This window comes from Oncorhynchus keta, chromosome 30, assembly GCF_023373465.1.
Source record: "Oncorhynchus keta strain PuntledgeMale-10-30-2019 chromosome 30, Oket_V2, whole genome shotgun sequence".
In the NCBI taxonomy this organism is placed as follows: Eukaryota; Metazoa; Chordata; class Actinopteri; order Salmoniformes; family Salmonidae; genus Oncorhynchus; species Oncorhynchus keta.
In genome coordinates, this window is record NC_068450.1 from 50,681,881 (window position 1) to 50,708,372 (window position 26,492).

General features: G+C 42.3%; 1 protein-coding gene across 3 annotated transcripts in view; it reads left to right on the forward strand.

Annotated features, from left to right (window-relative positions):
* Positions 1 to 26,492, forward strand: part of LOC118363670 (ATP-binding cassette sub-family B member 6-like) — a 75,633-nt gene that overhangs the window by 26,937 nt on the left and 22,204 nt on the right. The window contains exons 1-7 of one of the 3 annotated variants that reach the window (XM_035744773.2): positions 14,133 to 14,347; positions 15,193 to 15,713; positions 19,817 to 19,960; positions 20,118 to 20,307; positions 20,540 to 20,632; positions 20,783 to 20,975; positions 23,127 to 23,248. In XM_035744773.2, coding sequence (XP_035600666.1) covers positions 15,198 to 15,713; positions 19,817 to 19,960; positions 20,118 to 20,307; positions 20,540 to 20,632; positions 20,783 to 20,975; positions 23,127 to 23,248 — 1,258 coding nt within the window. In that variant the 5' untranslated portion in view covers positions 14,133 to 14,347; positions 15,193 to 15,197. Of the gene's footprint in view, positions 1 to 14,132; positions 14,348 to 15,192; positions 15,714 to 18,456; positions 18,532 to 19,816; positions 19,961 to 20,117; positions 20,308 to 20,539; positions 20,633 to 20,782; positions 20,976 to 23,126; positions 23,249 to 26,492 lie in introns of those variants that run through there. The other 2 variants (XM_035744774.2, XM_052488502.1) reach the window with 2 other exon arrangements.

The following is a 26,492-nucleotide window of genomic DNA, read 5'->3' on the forward strand; positions in this document are numbered from 1 at the left end:
TTTTAAACAAGATCTCTTAGTGTAAGACTAAAATAATAGTCTTAATAATAAAACAATGTACAAAAATATGAATGCAACAGGTGAAGTCTCAAATGTCTCAAATGTTTTTAAAAAGTGGAGACTTTGAATTGGCAGGGATAGGCCCATAATGCAACCATGGATTACAAAACCCCAGTTGGCTCTGGTTTTGCCACTATCTGTATTTTCAATCTGTGATGTTTTGACCCATCGGTAACCTTTAACCCTGCACTCTGCTCCCCCTTCTCTGACATGTCAAGCCCTCAGCGTTTCAGAGAAAGACATGAGTAGATATTGGGCTCAACATCATGGGGTCACCAGTATTGCAACATCGAGGCAGATAAATAACTCGTAGTTTGTCACAACACATCAGCAGAGACGGAGTGTGTACAATGGCCTCTGTCACAAAGCTGAACATTCTACTCTCTGTTCTGATGGGAAACATCCATGATGTCTAAGAAGTCTATTAGATTAAAGCAGAAGGAGAAAAATATGCTTTTTACAACAATCTTGCTTTTTACAACAATGTGGGAAAGGACAACTGTTTGATCTTTAAATCCGAAGCTGAAGAGAGCCTGCTTTTGTGGAACTCTTCTAACACTTCACCTGAATATTCCACACTGAATGCCGGGATTAAGGGATCAACTGAAACTGATTCATAACATGTCAACTGTCCTGATCCAGAACATCTCTGTCAGACACTGGACTATACAGGGCCGAGTGCTGGACAGCTGGGTTGATGATAAGCTGAGCTTCACTGTGCATGTAGAGAACTTGTTAAAGGAAGCTCAAGCTGAAAATAGGATTTTATTACCGGCATAAGACTTGTTTTTCTTTTGAGGCCAGGAAGGAGCTGGTACAATGTACATTACTGTCGGTTTTAGATTTTAGTGATGCTATATCTATGCAGGCCTCAGCCACTACCCTGAGAGCACTTGATTCAGTGTATCATGCAGCCCTCAGGTTCATTACCAATCAGAAACGTCTAACACATCATTGTGATCTCTGCAGCGCTGTTGGCTGGTCGTCATTGACCTTGCGTAGGCTTAAACACTGGTATACACTGATTTATAAGGCCATATTGGGTAAAATGCCATTTTATCTCTGTTCTTTTTTAGTCAGGTCAGTAAACAAATATAAATTACGGCCCCATTCTGATTTGCTTCTAACAGTACCAAAAATTAGAACAGGTCATGGTAGAAAGAGTTTTAGTTACTTAGCACCGTTGTCACATTCTGACCTTAGTTCTTTTATCATGTCTTTGTTTTAGTATGGTCAGGGCGTGAGTTGGGTGGGTTGTCTATGTTAGTTTTTCTATAATTTTCTATTTCTGTGTTTGGCCTGGTATGGTTCTCAATCAGAGGCAGCTGTCAATCGTTGTCCCTGATTGAGAACCATATTTAGGTAGCCTGTTTTCTATTGTGGTTCGTGTGTGATTATTTTCTGTTGTCTGTTTTATGTCTGCACCAGCCAGAACGGTTTTTGGTCGTTTCTCTTTGTTATTTTGGTTATTTCCGTGTTCATTCTAATAAATATGGACACATACCACGCTGCTCCTTGGTCCTCACCTTCTTCCACCAACAACGGCCGTTACAACCGTGGTCCTGGAATTCTCTCCTGAACATTTTAAAATGTGATGATCTAGTTTCGTTGGTGGAGTTTAAACACTTGATCAATGTATATATCATAGAAGAGTGTAATTGTTTTTAGGCCAGATGTTTTTCGTCAAGATGTTTGTGTTTTTAATGTCATATGTAATTGTTGTACTGTATGTGTGTTTATAGGTTTGTTTAATGTTGTGTTAGTGTATGTAAGTTGTTTTGTCTGAAACGTTGTTCCCCCTGCTGCTATTGAAGAAACCCGCAAAGCCATTCATGGAGGAAGTAAGGGGCCAGGTGCTTTTGGCTGACAACGGATCCTCTCTCCATATGACCAACTTCACATTAATGCCTGGTAGTGGAGAGACAGCGTTGTGTTTACAGTCAGACCGTCTTAGCGATCTATAAGACAGTGTACTTTATAATCAGCATTATGTGGGAGTGAATGCATTGCTTCCCTGTTTCAACCCTGACCCTAATGGGACAAAGACAAGGTGGAGGAGAATCCTAAGTCATCAAGGGAAACAGACATTGAATGTTGTGGATGGACAATTGTAAGGAAATTACTCCCTAGTCATCCCATCACTGATGCGCAACCACTCAGGGTTTTATGAGTGCCAGAAGAAGCCTCCATCAAGAGTCATCATATATTGTCTAATGGTGTGCCCCTCAAATAGTTCTTAGAGGGAGGAGAGGTTTCCCTCACATGCAGCTCTGATTTTCCAGAGTATGACAGGCTGGTGTAGTACATAAATAGTATAAAGGTGGGCAATGTTATTTTGGACACAAGATGTACAGTATGGATGGTTTAATGTGTGGGTGGAGTCTGAGCATGGCCAATTGACTTCTGGCATTTTCTCAATTGAATGAATTAATGTTTTCTCCCTAACATCTCTCTGGACCGGTCTAACCTCTCACCAGAGGACAGTGGGATACTGGTGTGCTCTCATCTCTGACCAGAAGAACATGGTCTGTTTATCAATAACTACAACCTTCTTGATTGAAGGGTAGAGAGACCCGTTTGGCATGGACTCCACATTATATGCTGTGTACTCTTCACATGCTGGGCTGTGCTATGGGGATGGACTTTGCTGTGATCACTGTGAACCTTCAGACCAGGAGAAGAGACCAGGCTTCCATGAAGACCAGGAGACATTACCAGGCTTCCCCTGAAGAACATGAAGTCTTCAGCCAAGATGCTGGGCAGCAGAACAGCAGAGTGGAAGAGGAGAGCGAGAGAACAAAGGGGAGAGAGGATAGCGAACAGAAAAGAAAGTGAAGAATAAAGAGGACTTTTTCACTTGCTCAATTGATCCAGACAGGTTTAAAGTGCACATTTGGGTTGTTTTCTTACTTTCAGTAGCTTCTTTTTGTGCATGTAACAAAGCTAATGTAATTGTGTAGGGCAGCTATACCTTAGTGCAAAACAAAATAAATCTAAAGTAATTTTAAGTATGTCCAAAGGAACCTGTACAGTGACATTGTCTTTGGAGTTTGCACATATGAATATATATAATTTGTTTTTTAGACATAAAGAATTAGGTCCACTGTTATTTATATGTAAAATAGCTTTCAAAGATTTTGTTAATACTTCTATGTATGTTAAGTTTATTTAAGGAATTTTGATAAAGCCACAATCTCGAAGAAGTCCTGCACTTCACTTGATTTGTAATTTCCATTAATGAAATGTACCCAGATAATGGAATATAATGCCTGATGAGCTTAGTACTACTTTCTTACACTATCATCATAATTCAAAATATTAGGTTATTAAATACAAAAAAACTCCCTAATTCACAATAATGTGATTTGTACCGCATGCAAGTGGTTTCTTCACACACCACACTAAGACATTATCCCATTCCACTACCTTTTCAAGTTTTTTTTATGACATGAAAGTAAGCTTTGCTTTTATACTTACAAGACCATCAGGCTTTTTTTCAAGTGAGCTGTTTTGTCTTGTAGTAATGTGGTGCCTGCCTGTATTTCCCTAAACCTTAATTTTAGCAATACATGTCATTGAGATTTTTCTTTTGATAATACCATCCTTTGTTTGGTCAGTAGGTGCCCAACATAACAACTGGTGGTTGTGTGTTGGACACAGGCACTCATATAGATATAATGAGCCAGCCTGTCTGCATTCCTGATTTCTGTAACCGCTACTTTACGTAATATTGACATAATCTCAGAACCACTTGTTTTGCAAACATGTTCCTGTTTTATCAATTGCTGTGCTGATCAATGGACAGTTAATTTCCTCTGTCAAATTAATATGTAGCTTTAAGTTATCTTCGTATTTGTATTTATTTTTGCAGTGAAGATGATGACGCTACAATAATACACATTTACAATAGGCCTATATCTAAAAATACATACAGCCTGATGATTTATACATACACTGATGTCCCATGTTTCAGGAGCTGAAATAAAAGATCCCAGAAATGTTTCGTACGCGCAAAAATCTTATTTCTATCTACTTTTGGGTACAAATTTGTTTACTTCCATCCACCTTACAGGTGTGGCATATCAAGAAGCTGATTAAACAGCATGACCATTACACAGGTGCACCTTGTGCTGGGAAACAAGAAAGGCCACTCTTAAATATGTTCATTTCTCTACCATAAGCCAACTCTAATGTCATTTTAAAGAATTTAGCAGTACGTCCAACCGGCCTCACAACCGCAGACAATATGTATGATATTGTGTCGGCAAGTGGTTTGCTGATGTGAACGTTGTGAACAGAGTGCCCATGGTGGCTGTGGGGTTATGGTATGGGCAGGCATAAGCTACGGACAATGAACACAATTGCATTTTATAAATGGTAATTTTTGTTGTTGTTGTTATTTCTCCCCAATTTTTGATCTTGTCTCATCGATGCAACTCCCCAACGTGCTCGGGAGAGGCAAAAGGTGGAGTCATGCGTCCTCCAAAACATGACTCTCTTAACCATGCTCCTTAACACCCGCCAGCTTAACCCGGAAACCAGCAGCACCAATGTTTTCGGCGGAAACACAGTTCAACTGGCAATCTGGGTCAGCCCACAGGCACCGGACCTGCCACAAGGAGTCGCTAGAGTGCGATGAGCCAAGTAAAGCCCCAACCGGCCAAACTCCCCTAACTCGGACGACGCTGGGCCAATTGTGCGCTGTGCTATGGGACTCCCGGCCTCAGCCGGTTGTGGCACAGCCCGGAAATGAACCCGGGTCTGTAGTACAAGGCAATGCAGTGCCTTAAACCGCTGCGCCACTCGGAAGGCCCCTATTGAATGCACAAAAATACCGTGACGAGATCCTGAGGCGCATCGTGAGGCCCATTTTTTTAAGGTATCTGTGACCAACAGATACATATCTGTATTCCCAGTCGTGAAATTCATAGATTAGAGCCTAATGAATGAATTTAAATTAACTTATTTCCTCATATGAACTGTAACTCAGTAAAATCAATGAAATTGTTGAGTTTATATTTTTGTTCAGTATATACAATATCTGTAAAAAGTTTGGACACACATTCCAGGGTTTTTGGAATGGAATGATCTACTACCTTTGCCCCACCTTTCTGTATTACTGACCTTTGCCTGCCCTGAGCCTGCCTGCCGTCCTGTATAAAATATGTTTCACACTTTTTTGGTTACACTTACATTACATTTAAGTCATTTAGCAGACGCTCTTATCCAGAGCGACTTACAAATTGGTGCATTCACCTTATGACATCCAGTGGAACAGCCACTTTACAATAGTGCATCTAAATCTTTTAAGGGGGGTGAGAAGGATTACTTTATCCTATCCTAGGTATTCCTTAAAGAGGTGGGGTTTCAGGTGTCTCCGGAAGGTGGTGATTGACTCCGCTGTCCTGGCGTCGTGAGGGAGTTTGTTCCACCATTGGGGGGCCAGAGCAGCGAACAGTTTTGACTGGGCTGAGCGGGAACTGTACTTCCTCAGTGGTAGGGAGGCGAGCAGGCCAGAGGTGGATGAACGCAGTGCCCTTGTTTGGGTGTAGGGCCTGATCAGAGCCTGGAGGTACTGAGGTGCCGTTCCCCTCACAGCTCCGTAGGCAAGCACCATGGTCTTGTAGCGGATGCGAGCTTCAACTGGAAGACAGTGGAGAGAGCGGAGGAGCGGGGTGACGTGAGAGAACTTGGGAAGGTTGAACACCAGACGGGCTGCGGCGTTCTGGATGAGTTGTAGGGGTTTAATGGCACAGGCAGGGAGCCCAGCCAACAGCGAGTTGCAGTAATCCAGACGGGAGATGACAAGTGCCTGGATTAGGACCTGCGCCGCTTCCTGTGTGAGGCAGGGTCGTACTCTGCGGATGTTGTAGAGCATGAACCTACAGGAACGGGCCACCGCCTTGATGTTAGTTGAGAACGACAGGGTGTTGTCCAGGATCTAGATGATTGCAAATGTTTTATTTCATAGTTATTTCATAGTTTTGATGTATTCACTATTAGTCTACATTGTAGAAAACAGTCAATAAAAATAAAGAAAATCCCTTGAATGAGTAGGTGTGTCCAAACCTTTGACTGGTGCTGTATATATAAAATATGTAGGCCTATAAAGTGCATTCGGAAAGTATTCAGAGCTCTCAACTTTTGCCACATTTTGTTACGTTTAAGCCTTATTCTAAAATGGATTAAATTGTTCTTTTTTCTCATCAATATACATACAATATCCCACAATGACAAAGCAAAAACAGGTTTTTAGAAATGTTTGCAAATGTATTAAAATCAAAAAGCAGAAATACATTATTTACAGAAGTATTCAGACCCTTTCTATGAGACTCGAAACTGAGCTCAGGTGTATCCTGTTCCATTGATCATCCTTGAGAGTCCACCTGTGGTAAATTCAATTGATTGGACATGATTTGTAAAGGCACGAGTTCCCACAGTTGACAGTGCATGTCAGAGCAAAAATGAATTGTCCGTATAGCTCCGAGACAGGATTGTGCCGAGGCACAGATCTGGGGAAGGTTACCAAAAAATGATGTGCAGCATTGAAGGTCCCCAAGAACACAGTGGACTCTATCATTCTTAAATGTTAGAAGTTTGTAACCACCAATGTATGGGGTATTGTGTGTAGATTGATGGATAAATTAATTAATTTAATCCATTTTAGAACAAGGTTGTGACGTAACAAAATGTGTAAAAAGTCAAGGGGTCTGAATACTTTCCGAATGCACTGTATACATAATTTTCATAGCAGGACACTGTAAAGTTCATTATCCATCTGAAGAAGGTTTGAATCCTAAGCAACCTGCCTACACTGTCAAGCCCTGTAGCCCTGTAGTAGTTCAAAGCTTTGTGCATGTAAACCTTGGTAGAGCATGGGTAGAGTAGGCATTGTGGCGCTCGTGTGAATTTCCTTTCTTTTTCGGCTTCAGACCAATGCCTTCTTCTCACTTAAAACGTTTTTTTTTTGTTGTTTTTAATGTCCATGGTTTTTACACCACAATGTGATTATGCAACATTATTATATAACATTATAATACAGCATAACACAGCAATACAAACAAAGTAAAAATACATAATGACAAATGGCAACCAAAATAATTTGTTATCTATCTTCCCTAACCTCTAAACCTAACTCCTAACCCTAAAACTACCCCCTAACCATAATTATAACCCTAACCCCTAACCCCTATAGCTTTTGTCCTTGTGGGGAAGAGGGAGAATTGTCCTTGTTTTACTATCCTTGTGGGTACTTTGGGGTGTGTCAGGTCCCACAAGGATAGAAGAACAAGACCACACACACACACACATTGTGTGACTGTCAGTCATATGAAGGCTGAAGTGCTGCAGTTTATCGTAACACTCTCTGAGAAAGTTATCTAGGGTTTATTTCCAGAAGATAGAAGAAGCTGAGGAGATAATATAAGGACATATGGAACGGTGTACATGTTATCAACAGGTTCCACTCAAGGTCAGAGCAACTTCACTGTGTTATTTGATTGATGCCCAATTAGCTGAGGTCATCTTGCAGGCCTTAAAGATGGGTTTACTATTAATGGAATTAACAAACTTTTACATTTATACTATTTATTTGAAGAAGCAAAAGCATTCAGCATAAAACAACATGAGACCCTTCATACCATGGAAAAAAACCCACCTAGAACACACTCAACCTTTTCTAGTAAGTGACCATTGGACTTTAAAAAATGCCTGATTGATTACATTTATAATTTATCGCTCTCACGTGCGTACTTCTGTCCATTAACAACCAATGATGTGCTACATTTTTTAAGCATTTCTAACAATGCTAACATCTTTTCCAGCCGAATCTCAAAATTCTCAAATCAGACCAAAGCACTTCGGTTGCGCAGCAACAGCGCCAGCACCTAGCTAGCTAACACCAGTGTTTGGTTTTCACAAGACATAATGGGTCACATCTCATCCAAAACGTTGACTCAAGTTTGCCAAAAAAGCACCTGGAAGCACCTGGATGATCATCTAGAGTCTTGGAAGAATGTTCTATGAACAGATGAGTCAAATGTATAACTTTCTGGACGACATGGATCCCATTATGCCTGGCGAAAACCAAACACAGCATTCCACAGTAAGAACCTTATACCAACGGGTCAAGAACGGGGGCGGTAATTGTGATGGTTTGGGGATGCTTTGCTGCCTCAGGACCTGGACGACTTGCCTTAATAGAGGGAACCATTCATTCTGCTCTCTTTCAGAGAATTCTACAGGAGAATGTCAGGCGATCCATCTGTGAGCTGAATCTGAAGCGCATCTGGGTCATGCAGCAAGGCAATGATCCAAAACCCATAAAGTCTACATGAAAATAGCTAAAAAGCAACAAATTTGAAGTTTTGGAACGGCCTAGTAAAAGTCCAGACCCAATCCCAATTGAGATGTTGTGGCAGGACTTGAAAATAACTTAAAAACTTAAATAACAAATATCGCTGAGTTAAAGCATTTCTTTATGGAAGAGTTGGCCAAAATTCCTCCACAGCATTATTGTGAGAGACTGATCAACAACTACAGGAAGTGTTTGGTTGGAGTCATTGTAACTAAAGGTGGCACAACCAGTTAGTAGGTGTAAGGAGGCAATTACTTTTTCATACAAGGTTATTGGGTGTTGCATAACTTTGTTTATGCATAAAATGAAGTATGTATATAATGTTGTTAGTTAATTCAGCTTCCCTATATCTAATACTAGGTTGTGGTTGAAGATCTGATAACATGCAGTATAGAAAATATGCAAAAGTGGAGAAAATTTGAAAGTGGGTAAATACTTTTTCACAGCACTGTAACTAGTACATCTGTATTCATCTGTATTCATAAAAAGACATTGGAAGGCTGGTCACACCACCATCCCAGACACCCTAGACCCACTCCAATTTGCAGACCGATTTCAACCCAGAGCTTATATTTCTCTACCACATCACCAAATTGCTGCCGCAAGCTCTGGACCATTACACCGGATCATCGCCACTAGCTAGCTGCAACCGAGTGGCTATTGTGGGCTAATGCATCTTGTCCAGAAGCAAACACCAGTTAGCCTTGAGCTAGCCTCGAGCTAGGCCCATCTCCAGGCCAGCTGACGGAGTAATACCAGCAAATTCTTGGGCTACAATACATCTTTTGCCAATTGGCCTGGACCCTTTATTGTTGTCATGGAGCCCCGCCGATCCATCAGGACTGGTCTGCCGACGTAATCGTCCGATATGGTTTTAACATCTGCTATACCCGGCCTGCTAGCTTTCTGAACACTGTGTCTCCCGCTCGCCTAGCGTGGTAGCGACTAACGAACGGCTCCCTGACTCACCTATTGCTGCTCACTGGACCCTATGATCACTCAGCTACACAGCTGATGCCTGCTGGACTATTCATTAACACTGTACCTCATTTTGTTTATCTGTCGGCCCCAGCCTCGAACTCAGGTCCTGTGTGTACCTAACTGACCCTCTCTCTCTCATTTCGAATCCCACCGTACCTTCTCCGCTATGCAAACTGGTTTCCGAGCTGGTTATGGTCCGAGCTGGTTATGGTCCTAAACAATACGATAACTGCCATCGATAAAAGACAGCACTGTGCAGCCGTCTTTATCGACCTTCATCATCACCGCATTCTTATCGGCAGACTCAATAGCCTTGGTATCTCAAATGACTGCCTCGCCTGATTCACCAAGTACTTCTCAGATAGAGTTCAGTATGTCAAATTGGAGGACCAAATCGGAAGGCCTGTTCTCTGGACCTCTGTCAGTCTCTATGGGGGTGCCACAGGGTTCAATCCTTGGGCTAACTATTTTCTCTGTAAACATCAATGATATATATATCAATGATGTCACTCTTGCTGCTGGTGATTCTCTGATCCACCTCTACGCAGACAACACCATTCTGTATACATCTCGCCCTTCTTTGGAGACTGTGTCAACAAACCTCCAAACAAGCTTCAATGCCATACAACACTCCATCCGTGGCCTCCAACTGCTTTTAAATGCTAGTAAAACTAAATGCATGCTCTTCAACTGATTGCTGCCCGAACCCTGCACAACTAACATCACTATTCTGGACGGTTCTGACTTAGAATATGTGGACAACGACAAATACCTAAGACTCACATTAAGCATCTCCAATCCAAAATTAAATCTAGAATCGGCTTCCTATTTCGCAACAAAGCTTCCTTCACTCATGCTGCCAAACATACCCTCGTGAAACTGACTATCCTACCGATCCTCAACTTCGGCGATGTCATTTACAAAATAGCCTCCAATACCCTACTCAATCAATTGAATGCAGTCTATCACAGTGCCATCCATTTTGTCACCGAAGCCCCATATACTACCCAACACTGCGACCTGTATGCTCTCGTTGGCTGACCCTCACTAAATATTCGTCGCCAAACCCACTGGCTCCAGGTCATCTATAAGTCTTTGCTAGGTAAAGCCCCATCTTATTTCAGCTCACTGGTCACCATAGCAACACCTACCCGTAGCACGTGCTCCAGCAGGTATATTTCACTGGTCATCCCCAATGCCAACACTTCCTTTGGCTGCCTTTCCTTGCAGTTCTCTGCTGCCAATGACTGGAAGAAATTGCAAAAATCTCTGAAGCTGGAGTCTTATACCTCCCTCTCTAACTATAAGCATCAGCTGTCAGAGCAGCTTACCGATCACTGCACCTGTACACAGCCCATCTGTAAATAGCCCACCCAACTACCTCTTCCCCATATTGTTATTTGTTTTGCTCTTTTGCACCCCAGTATCTCTACTTCAAATCAAATCAAATCAAATTGTATTTGTCACATACACATGGTTAGCAGATGTTAATGTGAGTGTAGCGAAATGCTTGTGCTTCTAGTTCCGACAATGCAGTAATAACCAACGAGTAATCCAGCTAATGTAACGGATGTGAAACGGCTAGCTTAGTTAGCGGTGTGCACTAAATGACGTTTCAATTGGTGACGTCACTTGCTCTGAGACCTTGAAGTAGTAATTCCCCTTGCTCTGCAAGGGCCGCGGCTTTTGTGGAGCGATGGGTAACGATGCTTCGTGGGTGTCTGTTGTCGATGTGTGCAGGGGGTCCCTGGTTCGCGCCCGGGTATGGGCGAGGGGACGGTCTAAAGTTATACTGTTACACTAACAATTCTAAAACTACTACCTTATGCACATAAGTGTAAAGGGATAAAGAATATGTACATAAAGATATATGAATGAGTGATGGTCCAGAGCGGCATAGGCAAGATACAGTAGATGGTATTGAGTACAGTATATACATATGAGATGAGTATGTAAACAAAGTGGCATAGTTTAAAGTGGCTAGTGATCCATGTATTACATAAAGATGCAGTAGATTATATAGAGTACAGTATATACGTATACATATGAGATAAATAATGTAGGGTATGTAAACATTATATTAAGTAGCATTGTTTAAAGTGGCTAGTGATATATTTTACATCAATCCCATCAATTCCCATTATTAAAGTGGCTGGAGTTGAGTCAGTGTGTTGGCAGCAGTCACTCAATGTTAGTGGTGGCTGTTTAACAGTCTGATGGCCTTGAGATAGAAGCTGTTTTTCAGTTTCTCGGTCCCAGCTTTGATGCACCTGTACTGACCTCGCCTTCTGCACGATAGCGGGGTGAACAGGCAGTGGCTCGGGTGGTTGTTGTCCTTGATGATCTTTATGGCCTTCCTGTGACATCGGGTGGTGTAGGTGTCCTGGAGGGCAGGTAGTTTTCCCCCGGTGATGCGTTGTGCGGACCTCACTCCCCTCTGGAGAGCCTTACGGTTGTGGGCGGAGCAGTTGCCGTACCAAGCGGTGATACAGCCCGACAGGATGCTCTCGATTGTGCATCTGTAGAAGTTTGTGAGTGCTGAGGTTGAAGAGGCGCTGCTGCGCCTTCTTCACGATGCTGTCTGTGTGGGTGGACCAATTCAGTTTGTCTGTGATGTGTACGCCGAGGAACTTAAAACTTACTACCTTCTCCACTACTGTTCCATCGATGTGGATAGGGGGGTGGTCCCTCTGCTGTTTCCTGAAGTCCACAATCATCTCCTTAGTTTTGTTGACGTTGAGTGTGAGATGGGTTAGGGCAGTGTGCAAGTGACTTCCGGCGCCGACAGAGATGGCCGCCTCGCTTCGCGTACTTGCACATCATCATCTGCACATCACATCACTCCAGTGTTAATGATAAATTGTAATTATTTCGCCACTATGGCCTATTTATTGCCTTTACCTCCCTAATCTTACTACATTTGCACACACTGTATGTAGATTGTTCTATTAAGTTATTGACTGTACGTTTGTTTATCCCATGTGTAACTGTGTTGTTTTTGTCGCACTGCTTTGCTTTATCTTGGCCAGGCCGCAGTTGTAAATGAGAACTTGTTCTCACCTGGCCTACCTAGTTAAATAAAGGTGAAATAAAAAAATTAAAAAATACCTCTCCAGCAGATCCATAAATCTCTATTGCACTCCACACTCCCCTCTCCCAACTGGACAAAAGGAACACCTATGTGAGACTAATGTTCATTGACTACAGCTCAGCATTCAATAACACTGTGCCTTCCAAGCTCATCACTAAGGTAAGCACCCTGGGACTGAACACCTCCTCCTGCAACTAGATCCTGGACTTCCTGATGGGACTCCAGGTGGTGAGGGTAGGCAACAACACATCTGCCATGCTGAACCTCAACACTGGTGCCCCTCAGGGGTGCGGCTTAGTTCCTTCCTGTACGCCTTGTTCACCCACGACTGCGTGGCCAAGTACAACTCCAACACCATCATTAAGAGTGCTGATGACATGACAGCGGTAGGCCTGATCACTGATGACAATGAGACCGCTTAAATGGAGGAGGTCAGAGACCTGGCAGTGTAGTGCCGGGACAACAGCTTCCCCCTCAACATCAGCAATACAAAGGAGCTGACCGTGGACTATAGGACACGGAGGACCGAGGACGCCCCATTCACATCGAACGGACTGTAGTGGAGCGGGTTGAGAGCTTCAAGTTCCTCAGTGTCCACATCACTATCAAGGTCCATACACACCAAATCAGTCGTGAAGAGGGCACGACGACGCCACTTCTCCCACAGGAGGCTGAAAAGATTTGGCATGGGCCCTCAGATCCTCAAAAGGCTATACAGTTGCACCATACAGTTGCATCCGACAGCAAGGTGCTACAGAGGGTAGTGCGCACGGCCCAGGACATCCTTGGGGCCGAGCTCCCTTCCATCCAGGTCCTCTGTACCAGGCGGTTTATGAGGAAGGACCTAAAAATGTGCTAATTCTCCAGACACCCAAGTCATAGACTGTTCTTTCTGCTACCGCACGGCAAGCAGTACCGATGCACCAAGTCTAGAACCAACAAGACCCTGAACAGCTTCTACCCCCAAGGCATTCGGCTGCTAGATAGTTAGTTAAATAGTTAACCAAATAGCCACCCGTATTATCTGCATTGACCCTTTCCTGCATTGACCACATTGACCCTTTTTGTCTCATTGCATATGCGGCTGCTACTGTTCCTTATCCGTCTGGTTGACTAATGACTTCATTCCTAGTTATACACACAGATCTATCTCAATTAACTCATACCCCTGCACATCAACTCTGTACTGGTACCCTGTGTATATAGCCAAGTTATCGCTACTCATTGTTTATTTATTATTCGTTTTACTATTACGTTTTATAACTTTTCAATTATTTCTCTATTTTCCTTCTTTCTGCATTGTTGGGAGGGGCCGTAAGTAAACATTTCACAGATTTTCTGCACCTGTTGTTTACAAGGCATGTGACAAATACAATTTGATTTGTAATGCATTGACATTTCTACTCCTCATTTTGATAGGACTTGCAGGAATGATCAAATGTTTTTTCTTATCCATCTTAATCTTCTGTAGCTAAAATGTTGGTATACTGACTGTATACTGTCAGCCTTTTCTTCTCTGTAAGCTATGATGAGACCCAGCGTTCAGATGGGCTTTTTGATGTGAGGTATGATGTCTTTGTATATGCCGTCATCTACTGGTCATATATGAGATTGCGTAACATTATATTTGAACTTGCTTGTTATCCAGGGGGCTCTAGGACCCGGTTCAGGCAGTAGTGTTTTGTAGGAAAGTGTCGATTGTCGAGTGATGGAATACTTTACTCCATGCATGCCACAAGAAGAATAGAATGACCATTATTGTTATTTTTTACTTATAATATCTCTTCGCGTAAAACGGGTTATTTGTTGGGAGCTTCAATTCACTAAATCGCTTTCCAGCACCAGCTTGTCTTGAGAAGGTGAGTGTTGTTATAACAGCAACAAATCTAAGCTAGCTAATTTAGCTAGCTAGCTATCTTGATAGGTTGACTGACTGAAAAACCCACAAATGGTAGCATGTTCCACAACATGCCAAGCTACTCCATGGTACATGTGTCGGCATACCACTGTAACCTAATTCTAGTGTGATATTTTGAATGAGTATCAGTTGATGAAATGTGATGTGTTTTGGGTGTCTTAAGTGCCTTGACTGAATCAGAATTGGTCCACCGCCCACCCCAGATGACACTATGGGGTGTGGATTCACCTGACTGGCTGGGATGCTGTTAGGAGCCATGACGGAAGCACTAAACCATATCGTAAAGTTCACAGCCCGATATAGCAGGGCTGTCATGGATCTCCTAGGCATATTGAAGTCTGTTGAATGATTATAGACTTGGAAGAGATGCTTGCTGTGTTTTGCTTCATAGTACAACACACACACCTCAAGGAGATTCAATCTGCTCTTGACCCTGATACATTAAGTAGGGTATAGCAAAATAATGAACAGGTGTTCATTGTGTTGACTAACTTCACTTTTAATCGCTGCTGGGAGAGTTATGAATGGAAGAAGTTAGACTAGTTGAATGTCATCATGAATAGCAGTTTAGAATAGGATACAAATACGGTCCGGTGAAAATACTGTTTTTGAAAACTAATTTCATGCAGTCTACTGTATGATTTTCTTTGCCTGTCCTGCCTTTTTAAAATCTCTTAACATACATGCGGACCAGGTTTCTGATCTTGAGCCCTATGTGTAGGCTTAATGTGGTAGTAATATGTCTGTTATAGTGAATACTCTCTTTCCCCTCCCCCGTCTCCCCAGCTACCATGGTGGTAGTGCAAAGCTACTGTGAGGCCAGCGCTTCCATCTCCGAAGCCTGGCTGGAGGGCGGCATCTCGCCCTGCTTCTACTTCACCCTGGTGCCCACCGTCCTGCTTACCCTCTCCTTCTTCTTCGGCGCCTTCCACTGCGTCTGCTACCGCCGCTACGGCACCGAGATGGAGCCCAAGTTCGTGCCGCGCTCGCGCCTCTATGGCCTCCAACTGGCAGTCTCCCTACTCCTCCTGCTGCAGTTCCTAGGGGGGCTGGTGTGGAGGGCAGCCGGAGGAGGGGAGCTCCCCGGCTATGTGGTGCTGTACGGATGCCTGTCCATGCTGGGCTGGGTCTGGGCAGTGGCCCTGCTAAGGCTGGAGAGGAGGAGGGTGCTGGTGAGGGACCGGACACAGGGCCACAGCATGGTGCTGCTGCTCTTCTGGGCTGTGGCATTTTCAGCGGAGAACCTGGCCTTCGTCTCCTGGGCCAGCCCCTACTGGTGGTGGGGCCTGGAGAACACACAGAAGCAGGTGAGAGAGGAGGAGGGGTATGTTCAGGAGGGTGTAACATTATAGAATGTCCTCAATCTACAAATTACTCAGAGAGACACGTCTGTTATACATAATGCACTGGAGTCTGTTTAGGAGGGTGTAGCATTACAGGACTTTCAGAAATAAATATATTGTTGTATAACATACATGTTTAACTGTCAGGTTAAGATCTTTTCATTGCCTTTCTATCTGCAACGTTTCAAACATAAACCCCACAGCTCAACCGTCAGTGAGGATAAACTGCCATCCCACTCCATAGTTTCACTGAGGTTGTTCAAATGTTGACATATAATGTTGCTTGATATAAGTATTAAACTTAGTTTCAACACTCCATTACACAAGTGTAGTAGTGGGCTTTCTAAAAAATTAAGTTAGTCTGCTCATAGGGTGTGATATCCATCCATGTAAATGGGACACATAGGCTAGATGTACTTTGGTTCTTTTCAAGTACCTACTTAATAACCTCTAAATCCTTTGTGGTTGTAGTTTTTTTTAACAGTCTATTTCAAAGCAGTTTCTCACAAGTAGACTGCTAAAATAGGAACTGATTTTCCAACCATGACACAACAGTGGAAGGGAGGTGAGCCATGATCATTATTCAGCTATGAGTAACTCTAGAAGTGCTGAGTCACTGCCCCCTCTTGCCCTTCCACATCCCTCTCCCTCTGGACACTCCCCCAAATAAATACACAGTTGAAGTCGGAAGTTTACATACACCTTAGCCAAATACATTTAAACTCAATTTTTCACAATTCCTGACATTTAATCCTAGTAAAAATTCCCTGTCTTAGGTCAGCTAGGATCACCACTTTATTTTAAGAATGTGAAATGTCAGAATAATAGTAGAGAGAGTGATTAATTTCAGCTTTTATTTATTTCATCACATTCCCAGTGGGTCAGAAGTTTACATACACTCAATTAGTATTTGGTAGCATTGCCTTTAAATAGTTTAACTTGGGTCAAACGTGTCGGGTAGCCTTCCACAAGCTTCCCACAACAAGTTGGGTGAATTTTGGCCCATTCCTCCTGACAGAGCTGGTATAACTGAGTCAGGTTGGTAGGCCTCCTTGTTCGCACACTCTTTCAGTTCTGCCCACAAAGTTTCTATAGGATTGAGGTCAGGGCTTTGTGATGGCCACTCCAATACCTTGACTTTGTTGTCCTTAGGCCATTTTGCTACAACTTTGGAAGTATGCTTGGGGTCATTGTCCATTTGGAAAGACCCATTTGCGACTAAGCTTTAACTTCCTGACTGATGTTTTGAGATGTTGCTTCAATATATCCACATAATTATCTATTGCAATCTATTTTGTGAAGTGCACCAGTCCCTCCTTCAGCAAAGCACCCCCACAACATGATGCTGCCACCTCTGTGCTTCACGGTTGGGATGGTGTTCTTCGGCTTGCAAGCCTCTCCCTTTTTCCTCCAAACATAACGATGGTCATTATGGCCAAACAGTTCTATTTTTGTTTCATCAGACCAGAGGACATTTCTCCAAAAAGTACGATCTTTGCCCCATGTGCAGTTGCAAACCGTAGTCTGGCTTTTTTATGGCGGTTTTGGAGCAGTGGCTTCTTCCTTACTGAGCGGCCTTTCAGGTTATGTCGATATCGGACTCGTTTTACTGTGGATATTGATACTTTTGTACCTGTTTCCTCCAGCATCTTCACAAGGTCCTTTCCTGTTGTACTGGGATTGATTTGCACTTTTTGCACAAGTACGTTCATCTCTAGGAGACAGAACGCATCTCTTCCTGTGAGCGGTATGATGGCTGCCTGGTCCCATGGTGTTTATACTTGCGTGCTATTGTTTGTACAGATGAACGTGGTACCTTCAGGTGTTTGGAAATTGCTCCCAAGGATGAACCAGACTTGTGGGAGTCCACCATTTTTTTTCTGAGGTCTTGGCTGATTTCTTTTGATTTTCCCATGATGTCAAGCAAAGAGGCACTGAGTTTGAAGGTAGGCCTTGAAATACATCCACAGGTACACCTCCAATTGATTCTCAAACAATGTCAATTAGCCTATAAGAAGCTTCTAAAGCCATGACACAATTTTCTGGAATTTTCCAAGATGTTTAAAGGCACAGTCAACTTAGCGTGTGTGAACTTCTGACCCACTGGAATTGTAATACAGTGAATTATAAGTGAAATAATCTGTCTGTAAACAATTGTTGGAAAAATGACTGTCATGCAAAGTAGATGTCCTAACCGACTTGCCAAAACTATAGTTTGTTAACAAGAAATTTGTGGAGTGGTTGAAAAACAAGTTTTAATGACTCCAACCTAAGTGTATGTAAACTTCCGACTTCAACTGTATATATGTGTGTATAGATGTAGTGTGTATATTGTAAATAGATGTCCTAGCCTACCTCTTTCTGGTAATACATTCAATGCAGTATTAGCCCTGTATTTAGTTACTTAATGATGGGTTATGCGTAATAAGCTTCTAACTTATAGGCTGTCTTGCGCGATACACACTCACCTGTGCTCCACTGGCCTCTCGCGTTAAAAAACTCTCTTTAGCTTTAGGAGTCCCATGCAGGACAAGCTAGACTAGAATAGCTTGATGGACATTGTAGAACACACAGGTCATTTTAAAGAAGAGCGAATGTGCGATGGCGGTAGGCTATAGCAGTAATTTATCCAGACCCACAGCCATTTAATCTTCGTGAAGAGAATTGAAAGCCTTCTGCATCTAATTCTAGTCCTATATTATTTAAGGATGTCATTAGAATGATGAAGATAAAGGACAACTGTTGAATGCGAGGAAGGAATGACGCAACAAGAGGAGATGAGGTAGGCTAATAACATTAGGGGAAGTATTATGAAAGGTATATATGCGTCAGCCTACTCATTATACAAATAGGCCCTAATTTATATTTCAAAGTTCAAATCAAATTCACTAGCTTATAGGCTACTTGTAACTTTGAGGTCGCATGTGCTGCACCAGAATTGCATGTTATCTCCCTGCTTAATCATGGCTTGAACGATGTGTGTATTTTCAGTCCATAAATTACAGTACAGTAATACAGTTCGCACTCAAAGATTAGCATAGTGGAGCTTGTTTAATTTATTTACTGAAGAGAGCATATAGCTAGCTACATCTATGGGCTTTTATGTGTTTCTGTCATGAGTAATGTGCATTAACCTATATCATATACAGCATGTATTGGATAACGGCACAATCATTTGGGCTTTTTTTCTGGGCTTGGGATCATTAACCTCTACGGGATCGGTGTCCGTTTCTCGAACTAGACACTCTAATGTACTTGTCCTCTTGCTCAGTTCTGCACAGGGGCCTCTCACTCGTCTTTCTATTCTGGTTAGAGACAGTTTGCGCTGTTCTGTGAAGGGAGTAGTACATAGGGTTGTACGAGATCTTCAGTTTATTGACAATTTCTCGCATGGAATAGCCTTCATTTCTCAGAACAAGAATAGACTGACGAGTTTCAGAAGAAAGGTAATTGTTGCTGGCCATTTTGAGCCTGTAATCGAACACCCAAATGCTGATTCCCCAGGTACTCAACTAGCCTAAAGAAGTCCAGTTTTATTGCTTCTTTAATCAGAACAACAGTTTTCAGCTGTGCTAAAATAATTGAAAAATGATTTTTTTAAGGATCAATTAGCCTTTTAAAATTATAAACTTGGATTAGCTAATATTAACGTGCTGTTGGAAGACAGGAGTGATGGTTGCTGATAATGGGCCTCTGTACGCTTATGTAGATATTCTATAAAAAATAATCTGCTGTTTCCAGCTACAATAGTCATTTACAACATTAACAATGTATTTCTGTATTTCTGATAAATTTTATGTTATTTTAATGGACAAAAATGTGCTTTTCTTTCAAAAACAAGGACATTTCTAAGTGACCCCAAACTTTTGAACGATGGTGTAGTTTATAAATTCCTCATGAGCTTAGTTCAACTTTCACACAACATCAGAACCCAAAATATAAGATTGTTTTACTCCAATGTTTGTAAACGTTAACAAACACTGTATAGCCTCAAAGCATTGTTTCAACTGCGGATTGCCCCTTTGAAGGATCAGTTATGACTAAGCATTTTTCATTCATTACCTGAGGTGGAGTTTTCTCTGTGGTTGATGCGCTACATCGGCACAGGAACACTCTTCTTCCTGGGCCTGAAGGCTCCGGGGTTGCCACGGAGACCATATATGCTCCTGATCAACGAGGACGAACGTGACGTGGAGGGCGGCACTGGCCAGGTAACCTAGTAAACACATCCCTTATGTGTGTATAATATCCAATGACTGTATAAATAAGAATATATCCTGATTCAATTTGTGTATGTGTGTAAGTTTGTAATGAGTGTCTGTTTGTCTGTGCCACCATGTCCCATAATAACCCCTATCTCTACCTCAGCCCCTGTTGAGTGGGGCAGAGGAGTCCCAGTCTACCTGGCAGGACTTTGGGCAGAAGGTGCGTCTGCTGGTGCCCTACATGTGGCCCCGGGGCAATATTCTACTACAGGGCCTGGTGCTGCTCTGCCTGTGCCTGCTTGGTTTGGAGAGGGTCATCAATGTCTTTGTCCCCATCTACTACAAGAACATCGGTGAGAGATCCTCCCTGGTTTCTGAACATCTCCCCAAGAACCAGCTTTTTTCTGAATACCTTTTAAGATCTTAGTTGTTGTCACAGCCTTATTGTTTGCGTTGCAGGTCATCTTTTTTTTCCAGAAGGCTTTGATATCATTGAGGCTGACATCTGAATATCTACCCAGCACAACTGCAGAAAAGATGACCTGAAACTGTCATTCCTTTTCAAAACCTCTCTTTCTGTCACAGTGAATGAGCTGACTGATGGGAGCAGCTGGAAGACCTTGGTCACCACTGTGTGTGTCTATGTCCTGCTCAAGATCCTGCAGGGTGGAGGGGCAGGTGAGTGGGACTTTCACCCCATATTTTCTTTCTCTACCGCTTTACTCATTCCTTGAGTGCTGTTATTTGAATTCTCTCTTTTGTTTCCTCACTCTCTCACTCCTCTCCCCTCTCCCCCTTCCCCCTCTTTCTTTCCCCTCTCTTTCCTAGGTGCGTCTGGCTTCATCAGTAACCTGCGCTCCTTCTTGTGGATCCGTGTGCAGCAGTACACCAACCGGGTGGTGCAGGTGCGTCTGTTCGGCCACTTACACTCACTGTCACTGCGCTGGCACCTGGGCCGACGCACCGGGGACGTCCTGCGCAGCATCGACCGCGGCACCTCCTCCATCAACACCCTGCTCAGGTGAGTCTCATAATAATAAATTGTGTGTGTGTCAATGAGTACGTTTACATGCACACTAATAATTAGTGATGCACCGATATGACGATATCGGATATTTTCCTTGTAAAAAAAAAACGATACCGATAACTGGTATTTACAATTTTATCAGTCTTTTAAGCATTCTAGTACAGTTAAATAGTTAAAACACACACATGGGCGCAACGGTCTAAGGCACTGCATCTCAGTGCAAGAGGCGTCACTACAGTCCCTGGTTCAAATCCAGGTTGTATCACATCCGGCCGTGATTGGGAGTCCCATAGGGCGGCTCACAATTGGCCCAGTGTCGTCTGGGTTTTGCCGGTGTAGGCCGTCATTGTAAATAAGAATTTGTTCTTAATTGACTTGCGAAGTTAAATAAAAGTTACACACACCACACTGACCAACAAGTTATTTTTTTGGCATTTACGTATGTCCCCATTACCAGTAAAACATCATCAAAACCTATTTCTTTCACTTACTTGCTGTGCCACTTACTTTCTGTGCCATTGTTCATTTGTTCAGTCATTTCATTCTCAACCAGGATTTCTATGGTATGGCGTTTGGGTTTTTGCGTATCAAATAATATAATATTTAACACTATTTCACTTGTCAAATAAGCTTGTAGACCAATCAGGACCTGAATATGACTGCAAGTCACATAATGATTTAACGCATTCATACATTTTTTACGTAGTTATTACACGTTGATTACACTATCACTCGTATTTCATGTCACAATGATTCATCGATACGTGTGCTATGAAGCTGGCAAAGTTGTCTCGCGCACTTACATTGCTGGTCATAAAAAAAGCTAGCTTGCTCATGGATGCAAACAATGTTCTTCCCCAAAAACCTAGCAAAATGACATTATCTGTTTCAGTAGCTGTAGTTAGCTAGCTTAGCTAACTATATAGCTAAGTGTCATCATCTAAAATAACCCTAATTTATAGGACAGTTCTTATTTGATTAATGGTCAGACCCATCTATGTGAAGCTAGCCACAAAAGGATTAGCTACAATAGTGGACTTTGCAGTTAGCCTTCAAAATAAAAGTATGGCATAATTTTACTATTTGTATTCATTTGCATCACTGTCAATAACATACTTTTTTATTTTGAAGGCAAACATCAAATTCCATTATTGTGCCTAATCCTTATTGTGGCGAGCTTCACAACACACAACCCGGTCTGGTCGAGCCTATATCTAGCCAGATGAACCTAGCTGGCTGCTTATAATGTTAGCTCTGGGCAACAGGGTTAAGTAGCTGGCTAGCAATTTTATTTTTCATGAACTGAAGTTCAATTTCAATAGGCGAACAACAATACTTACTCACAAGGATTCCTATCATTGCTAAGAATAATGAAAATGACTGCAGTTTCTACTGGTCATTGTTTTCAGGCTGGTTGTATTGGTGCTAGCTAGGTACCAAGCTAAAGCTTCCTACCCCAGAAGTTGTGGTCGAAGAAATGATGTGTTATAAATACTGTGTTGGTAATAAAGCATCGTTCGTGGCCGTGTTTGCTTGTTTGCAGAATTTGATGTACAGCTTTGACAGTGCTACTGACGTGCAAAGACCGAAATGGCGTTCCATAGTATGAATGTTGTGAAGCTAATAGCAGTGACACTATTACTGTGTAACTCCAGTAGGGCAACATCTGAAAAATAGCTCACTTGGTAGTGTGTGTACCGGTGCTCAACCAGTCGGCGAAAGCCAACATCACCCCGACAGAGAACGGTTGATTGTCAAAGGCAATGAATTCCATTATCTTGGCTTGAATGGATTTTGTGTACGAGTTGGTCCTTTTGTGGCAGGGCTGAAATGCAGTGGATTTTTTGGGGGGGGATTCAGTTCATTTCCATGGCAAAGAGGGACTTTGCAATTAATTGCAAATCATCTGATCACTCTTCATAACATTCTGGAGTATATGCAAATTGCCATCATACAACCTGAGGCAGCAGACTGTGAAAATTAATATTTGTTTCATTCTCAAAATTTTGGGCCACGACTGTAGTATGTCTTAGTTTCTTAGTGTTATCCTGACCTCTGGACAGTCTGTAGTTTCCTGTGTCTGAATGTCTGACTTTCTGTGTCTGAACCCAGAGGTAAACCTGGACTCCCTCTTTCTCTCCACAGCTACATTGTATTCAGCATCTTCCCCACCATTGCAGATATCGTCATCTCCATCATCTACTTCATCACCTACTTCAACGCCTGGTTCGGACTCATCATATTCGTCTGTATGTTCCTCTACCTCAGTGAGTACAAGGCCTCCTTTCCAGAACCAATTCAGTTATATTTATAAGGTAATAATAATCTGAGTCAAATGTGATATGTCCTCTTGCTCAGTTGTTGCTCAGCTCTCTTTCTATTCTGGTTAGGGCCAGTTTGTGCTATTCTGTGAAGGGAGTTGTACGAGATCTTCAGTTTCTTGGCAATTTCCTGCATGGAATAGCCTTAATTTCTTAGAACAAGAATAGACTGACGAGTTTCAGAAGAAAGTTCTTTGTTTCTGGCCATTTTGAGCCTGTAATCGGACCCACAAATGCTGAAGCTCCAGATAATCAACTAGTCTAAAGAAGGCAACTTTTATTGCTGCTTTAATCAGCACAACAGTTTTTTCTAATGATCACTTAGCCTTTTAAAATGATACACTTCGAATAGCTAACACAATGTGCCATTGAAACACAGGAGTGATGGTTGCTGATAATTGGCCTCTGTACACCTATGTAGATATTCCATAAAAAATGGAACAATGTCTACACTGTATTTCTGATCAATTTGATGTGTAGAAAATTGGCTTTTCTTTCAAAAACAAGGACATTTCTAAGTGACCCCAAACATTTGAACGGTAGTGTATCTTCAGAATGAGGTTGTTCTTCTATAACAGCCCTTTTACCCCACTTGGCCTTTTCATCCACTTTTTTGGGGAATTTTTAAAAAAAATTAGTGTTCAATGTATTTTCAGTGTTATGTTTAAAAATTGCCTTTTCATTATGGGAGCAATGATAAATAATATTATAAATGTATTTGTTTATAACTTTTTTAAAACTGTTGCGGTAATGTGAATTTTGTAAAAATGGTAAAATGCATAATATCTGATCAAAAAAAATATTAATAATTATGAAATAGATAAGTACAGATCCTAATCTCAGTGATCCAAGAGGACATGTCATGAAAAATGAACATTTTTGGAGTCAAATTTCAGCTAGTAGTGCAGGTGTGCAGGTGTGAGATGCGACTGAAATTTCACCGGTGGGGGAGAGCGAGAGAGAGGGGTGGACATGGAGGGTGCTTTGCTTGAAGCGCTGAACATCATCATGACATGACGTGAACTAGAATGTGCTTGAGCTATAGAGCTCCACAGTGGAGGTGTCCTAATTCCCATAAAACCTAGCGGTCAAACAGGGAAACGGTACCAATTGTTCACATGCGCCAAATATAACCTTTCTGTGAAATGCTTACTTATACAAGCCGTTAAGAAAATATTTACTAAATAAACTAATGTAGAAAAAAAAAAAACACTACAAATAACACTGATAAGGCCATATTCTGTACAGGGGTACCGGTACTGAGTCAACATGCGGAGGTACAGGTTAGTCAAGGTAATTGAGGTAATATGTACATGTAAGTAGGGGTAAAGTGACTATGCATAGATAATAAACATTGAGTAACAGCAATGTATTTTTATTTTTTATTTTTACAAAATGCATATAATTCAGCTCTATTTACTCTCAGAATCAAAAATGCTAATTATCATCAAAGTAGACATCATGCAAGACTACAAATCCCTGCAGCTCCTGCAAGTCATCTCTCGCTGACACCTTTGGTAACAGGAATTGTGTATATTTTAAAACTTACACAAGACAGTTCAAAGAATTGTACATTTTAAAGAAATGTTGCCAATTTATTCATTGTTCAGCTAACATTAGGTAGTTAATTCAGAGATTCTTACCTTTGCCTCTGTTCGGCAGTCTAGTCCAGATCATTAAATTTGTAGTTCTTTATGATCACCACATTAGCAGCTAATTAGCATTTCATTTTTGGTTAAAAACAGGCAAATATATTGATAAAAGTCACTTAGTCTTGGAGAGATTTACACAGTAATCAGAACGTCATGCCAGGGTAAACCTACACGAAACACCACCCTTATTTTAAGTGTTTCTTAAAATCCCCTATAGGAAAAATAAATGGTGGGAAGATTCTAATCTAATTTTATTAGTCACATGCACCGTATATAAAAGGTGTCAGTGAAATGAAAACCTTTGAGTGAAATGCTTACTTACGAGCCCCTAACCAACAATGCAGTTTAAAAAAATACGGATAAGAACAAGAAGTAAAGTAACAAGTAATTAAAGAGCAGCAGTAAAATAACAGCTGTGAAACTATATCCAGAGGGGTACCGGTACAGAGTCAATGTGCAGGGTAGAGTTGTTAAAGTGGCTATGCATAGATGATAACAACAGAGAGTAGCAGCGGTGTAAAAGAGGGAGGGGGGAGGCAATGCAAATAGTCTTGGTAGCCATTTTATGAGATGTTCAGGAGTCTTATGGCTTGGGGGAAGAAGCTGTTTAGAAGCCTCTTGGACCTAGACTTGGTGCTCCGGTACCACTTGCTGTGCGGTAGCAGAGAGAAAAGTCTATGACTAGGGTAGCTGGAGTTTTTGACCATTTTAGGGCCTTCCTCTGACACCGCCTGGTATGGAGGTCCTGGATGGCAGGAAGCTTGGCCCCAATGATGTACTGTGCCTTTTGCACTACCCTCTGTAGTGCCTTGCGGTCCGAGGCAGAGCAGTTGCCATACCTGGCAGTGATGCAACCAGTTAGGATGCTCTCGATGGTGCAGCTGTAGAACCCTTTGAGGATCTGAGGACACATGCCAAATCTTTTCTGTCTCCTGAAGGGGAATAGGTTTTGTTGTGCCCTCTTCACGACTGTCTTGGTGTGCTTGGACCATATTAGTTTGTTGGTGATGTGGATGGCAAGGAACTTGAAGCTCTCAACTTGCTCTACTACAGCCCCGTCGATGAGAATGGGGGTGTGCTCGGTGCTCTTTTTCCTGTAGTCCACAATGATCTCCTTTGTCTTGGTCACGTTGAGGGAGAGTTTGTTATCCTGGAATCACACTGCAAAGTCTCGGACCTCCTCCCTATAGGCTGTCTCGTCATTGTCTGTGATCAGGACTACCACTATTGTCTCAATCGGCAAACTTAATGATAGTGTTGGAGTCGTGCCTGGCCGTTTAGTCATGAGTGAACAGGGAGTACAGGATGGGACTGAGCACACACCCCTGGGGGGCCCCTGTGTTGAGGATCAGCGTGGCAGATGTGTTGTTGAATGCAGAGCTGTAGTCAATGAATAGCATTCTCGCATAGGTGTTCCTTTTGTCCAGGTGGGAAAGGGCAGTGTGGAGTGCAATAGAGATTGCATCATCTGTGGATCTGTTAGGGCTGTATGCAAATTAGAGTGGGTCTAGGGTTTATGGGATAATGGTGTTGATGTG